Genomic DNA, 5,657 nt, shown 5'->3' with positions numbered 1-5,657 from the left:
TGCTGCTGCTGCTGCTGCTGCTGCTGCTGCGCTTGCTGTGCTTATTTTGCTGCTCATTTTGCTGCTGCTCTTGCTCTGCTTATTTTGCTGCTCATTTTGCTGCTGCTCTTTCTGCTGCTTTTGCTGCTCGCCTCTCTTAGTGCTTTGCTGTTGTTGCTGCTGCTCCTTCTGCTGCTTTTGCTGCTGCTGTTGCTGCTGCTTTGTTGTTTCTTTTTATTATTTAGTTGTGTTGTCTCTTTTTATTATTTACTTTTGTTGTCTCTTCTTGTTATTTCTTTTTGTCATAGACTTTTACTTTTTATTTGTTTCCTTTTTATTGTCTCCTTATTTAGTCCTTTTATTTGTCCCCGTCAGCAGCAGCAGCAGCAGCAGCAGCAGCAGCAGCAGCAGCAAAGTCTTCTCCTTATTTAGTCCTTTTATTTGTCCCCGTCAGCAGCAGCAGCAGCAGCAGCAGCAGCAGCAGCAGCAAAGTCAGCAGCTCATGGGCCTGGGGCGGTGGGGTTGTTGTTATTTGCTGCAGGTGCGACAGAGTGCTGTACGGGGGCCGCCTGGTGCCCCCCCGCAGCCGCAGCAGCAGCAGCAGCAGCAGCAGCAGCAGCAGCAGCAGCAGCAGCAGCAGCCCTGTGCGCTGCTTGTCCTACACCCACCACGACCGCTACTTCTCTTCTGACCACAAACCTGTCTCTGCTGTTTTTGATGTTTATTTGCCAGCAGCAAAGTTGCTGGGGGTGTCTCCAAACAGCAGCAGCAGCAGCAGCAGCAGCTGCTGCTGCAGCGGCGGCAGGCTCTGGCAGGAGGAGCTGCAGCAGCCCGCTGCTGCTGCTGCTGCTGAGGCGCAGCCCTCCCGGGCCGCAGCCGAGCTCCTGCAGCAGCAGCTGCTGCAGCAGCAGCTGCAGCAGCAACTGCAGCAGCAGCAGCAGCAGGAGACAGACAGCCAGCGACCAGTGTCTCCTTTTGCTGCTCTCGACTTGCTGGGGGGCGCAGCGCCGCCGCTGCTGCCAACCGACAGCAGCAGCAGCAGCAGCAGCAGCTACAAGGAATTTAATAGAGATTTTAATCAAGAGACAAACTATACGAGCTGGCAGCAGCAGCAACCCTGGCAGCAGCAGCAGCAGCAGCAGCAGCAGCAGCAGCAGCAAAGAGACGTTCCTGCCTTGCGAGCACCCGAGGCCAACCTCCTCAGCCTCCCCGCTTCCCCGAGGGAGCAGCAAAGCCCATCTGCTGCTGCTGCTGCTGCTGCTGCTGCAGGAGAGGAACTTGGCGCTGCAGACGCTGGCGCGTCAGCAGCAGCAGCAGCAGCAGCAGCAGCTAGCAGCAGCAGCAGCATGGGCCCCCCGGGGAGCGCCCTAGATGAACTTGACGCCCTCCTCAGCACCATCAGCCTGCAGCAGCAGCAGCAGCAGCAGCAGCAGCAGCAGCAGCTGGCGCCGGAGTGGTCCCTGCTGGACTTTTCGCAGTCTCCCAATTTTGAATCGCTGCAGTTGCAGCAACAGCAGCAGCAGCAACAGCAGCAGCAGCAACAGCAGCAGCAACGCCTGCAGCAGCAGCACCAGCAGCAGCAGCAGCAACGCCAGCAGCACCAGCAACAAGCGAAGGCGTGGGCCTGACTGACATTCTGCTGTAACGTTTGTGTGTGTATCTCACGCTGCTGCTGCTGCAGCAGCTGCAGCAGCAGCAACAACAGCAGCTGCTGCAGCAGTAGCAGCAGCAGCAGCTGCAGCAGCTGCAACAACTGCAGCAGCTGCAGCAGCAGCAATAGCAGCAGCAGCAGACGGGAGCTGCTGCACCCGCATAGTCAACCAAGCAGTGTCTAGACACCTGCAGTTAATGCTGCAGCTTCTGCTGCTGCTGCAGCAAATGTTGCAGTTGCTGCTGCAGCAGCAGCTGCTGCTGCTGCTTCAACTGACCTCGCGGCTGCTGCTGCTGCTGCTGCAGCTACTGTTCGTGCTGCTGCAGCTGCTGCTGCTGCTGCTGAAGGGACCCCTAGGCAACCATTTGCTTTTCTGTTTTCTTGTGCAGAACAGCAGCAGAGACACTACAATTAAATAAATAAAATTAATAAAATAAATAAATAAAAGAATTAAATAAAAGAATTAAATAATTAAAAGAATCAAATAAATAAAATAATTAAATAATTAAAAAAATTAAATAAAAGGAAAGAGTTAAAGAGCAGCTCAGCCAAAAGAGAAAGAGCGCAAAGGGGGTTTAAATAAACTTCTCCAAACCCTAAACCCTAAACCCTAAACCCTTTTTATTGTTTATATATTAGTTTGCTATTTATTTATTTATTTATTTATTTATTTATTTATTTATTTATTTATTTATTTATTTATTTATTTCTCTCTGTCTCCCAGCAAAGAAAGAAAAATAGAAAGAGAGAAAAACGGAAAGAAAGAGAGAAAGTAAATAAATAATCGTAAGTTGTTAATATGTAAATAAATAAATATTAATAGTAAATAAATAAATAAATAAAATTTATTATTTATTTATTTATTTATTTATTTATTTATTTATTTATTTATTTATTCATTTATTTAACTTTCCTTCTTCGCCTGCATTTGGTTTGCGAGCTGTACGTACAGCTGGTTAGTGCGTTTTTCTGTTTTTGCAAATTCGTCTTCAGAAGTTCTTTTTGGTTCATTTTTTCGCATTTTGAATTCAAATAAAAGTTTTTTGCAAATCAAATGTTCTGGAGAAGAATAAAAGAAACATTTTCTGTTTTTTTCCGCCAAAATTGCCAACTTTTGAGCCTCTGCATGCAGCAAAAGCAGAGACGGAAAAGAAAGCAAAAGACACGAAAAAGAAAAGATACAATTAGAGATTAAATGGTAAAGTTGAACAAAAAGGGACAAAAAGAGAATCCAGAAAGGACAAAAAGATCGATAAAAAGATAAAAGGGATGGAAAATGAATCAAAAGGGACAAAGTGGACAAAAAGAGATTTAAAAAGACCGAAAAATGTCAAAAATGAACAAAAATGGAAAGAAGGGAGCTAAAATGAACAAAGAAAGAACAAAGGGGGGACAGAAGAATCAAAAAGAAACAAAAAGGAACAAAAAGGAAAAAAAGATCAAAAGAAATAAAAAAAAAAGATAAAAATCCGAAACAGAACATGTTATTAACTTGCACTGGATATGTGACTCTTCTCCGGATTTTGCATTTCTCGTTCTTTTTCTTTTTTGTTCCTTTTGCTTTTTTCTCCGACTTTTTGAAAGAATGGGAAATATCTTTAGCAGCAAATGATTTAATTTAATTCTTTTTTGCATTTTTGTTTTTTTAAAACGCAATTTGCATTTTAATGCCTTAATGAGGCCACGACGTCTCGGGGAGAGCGCAGTTCTAGAAGACGCAATTCTTTCCGATCTTTCCGATTTGAAGGGAAAAGGGGTTTTTATTTCGGAATTAAGTCCCCAAACTTTAATTTTAATTAAATATTTATTTATTAATTTTTTATTTCGCTTTTTTTCCGCTTTTTTTCCGCCTTTTTGCCTTTTTTCTGCAAAATGAGGCGGCGAAAAGCTGTACGTACACCCCGTGGGCCATACGAAGTGCGCAGAACTTTTCTGCTTTTGGACTTTCAAATAAATCTATTTAATTTAATTTAAATCCATTTAAATCCATTTAGATTAAAATTCAAGAAAGTCTGTCAGTTGCTGCAAATAAAGCTCCATTAAAAGACTTCTTTGACGGATTCAAAATCTGGAGTGTATCTACGGTGTACCTACACAACACACATAGTTATTATTCATCTATTTTTGATTTATTTGTTTGTTTAGCATTTAATATAGACTTACTCACTTATTTATTTATTTATTTATTTATTTATTTATTTATTTATTTATTTATTTATTATTTGTGGGCCCATTTTATACGGAAAAGCATTTGTGTGCGCGTTTGGGTGTACGTACACACGACGCGAAGGTATGTGGTTTTGCACTTATAAGAGTACATTTAAAAAGAAATATATCTTTTCTGTCTATATATTTACTCCTATTTATCCGAAGATTATATTTATTTGAACATTTAATTATTTAAACCTTCACATATTTGTGCATGCAGGCATGTGTGTAACCTGGTGTATAGACAGCCGGGCGTACACCTCTGTGCCATTTGCGGTGTACATACACTCCATGAATATGAACGCATGCAGAATATCTGTGGAAACGAAATAAATAAAAGTAGAACATGCAGAAACAAAAGCAAGATGTTCTTGAGTTATTTATTTGAAAGTAAAAAAGTCATTTAATCTAATTTTCGTTTTTTGTTTGGGAAGAAACTTTCGGGAAAAGCGCTCGAAGAAAGCTGCAGATACACCCGAAGGCGTTTACAGGAGCTGTCTGTACACCGCAGCGCTCTAAAGCGGGCAGCAGAAAACAATTAAAAAAGCAATTCAGTATTCAAAATGTTTTATTTTTTGTGCTTTTAATGCTTAATATGCCATTCTTTTTCTTTTCTTTCCGCAGAAATGCAAATGGAAGACTTTTAGATGCAGAAAGAGGCTTTTAAAGTGCCTCTTCCGGTGTTCGTACAGCTGAGAAATTGAAAAGCAATTCTCGAAAGTGCATGCATGCAACACTATTCTGTTCCCGTCTAAACAAATTAAATAAATGCGAAATAATACTCTAAAATGCGCCATTTGAAATATATAAAATGCACTTCTTCTCAATTGTCAGACCAACAGGTCGAAGTACACCCTGCGGGCAAATCTGAGGTGTACGTACACCCGAGGTGTACGTACACTCGAGGTGTACATACACCCGAAGCTGCAGTGTGCAGAGCGTTTTATGAGTTAATTGGAATCTTTTTCTGCAGAACTTGAATTAAACCTTTTTATCTTTTGAAATTTAGTTTTAAACTTCAAGACAAAACGTCCAGAAGACGCCATTTGCATTTAATTTGCGTCTCCAGCTTTGTTTCCGCATGCAAAAACTCCCGCAGGAGAAGGCGAGGGTTTAGGGTTTAGGGTTTAGGGTTTGCTGGGGTTTGCAAACAAAGGCAAACCACCTGAGACTTTAACTCCCGTTTCCATGCAGCAGCAGCTTCTCCAGTTTGAATTAAATGCCAAAACGGACTTAATTGATTTAATTAATTAAATTAATTAAATTAATTTGATTTAATTAATTTAATTGTTTTGTTTGTTTTGTTTTTCCAAAGAAAGAAGTGTGTACACCCCGTGTCTGGATGTGCAGCAGCAAAGGCAGCAGCGGGAAACTGCAACTATGAAGCAGCAGCAGCAGCAGCTGCAGCAGCAATTGGAAGCAAACTGAAAAGAATAAAAGCAATTAACTAAGAAGCAGCAAAAAGACAGATTATAATCAGCAGCAGCAGCAGCAGCAGCAGCAGCAGGGTTTGCTGCTGCGGGGAGTTTGCTGCTGCTGCGCTGCTGCTGGTTCGTTGCGGAGTTTTGAAACGGGGCAGCAGCAGGGAACTAAACAGCGAACTAGAAGCAGGAAATGTGTCGCAGCAGCAGCAGACAGCAGCAGCAGCAGCAGCAGCAGCAGCAGCGCTTTGCTGCTGCTGCTTGTGGCAGCAGCAGGTTGTTGGGTGGGTGTGTGGGGCCCCGGGGGGGAAGTGGAAGACAAAGAAGAAAGTGGGAAGAAAGAGACAAGAGCGAAGCAGCAGCAGCAGCAGCAGCGGGAGCAGCTGCTGGTGTTGCTG

General features: G+C 42.9%; 1 protein-coding gene across 1 annotated transcript; it reads left to right on the top strand.

Moving 5' to 3' along the window:
• Positions 1-481: 481 nt before the first annotated feature.
• On the top strand, positions 482-1,607 carry ENH_00004120 (hypothetical protein; the record flags this gene model as incomplete). Its single annotated transcript, XM_013583999.1, has 2 exons — positions 482-623; positions 715-1,607. The coding sequence occupies 2 exons, from the start codon at positions 482-484 to the stop codon at positions 1,605-1,607; spliced, it is 1,035 nt and encodes a 344-aa protein (XP_013439453.1).
• Positions 1,608-5,657: the final 4,050 nt, after the last annotated feature.

Source organism: Eimeria necatrix, genomic scaffold (assembly GCF_000499385.1).
Source record: "Eimeria necatrix Houghton genomic scaffold, Enh_scaff1114, whole genome shotgun sequence".
Classification (NCBI taxonomy): domain Eukaryota; phylum Apicomplexa; class Conoidasida; order Eucoccidiorida; family Eimeriidae; genus Eimeria; species Eimeria necatrix.
This window is presented reverse-complemented; position numbering and strand designations above follow the sequence as displayed.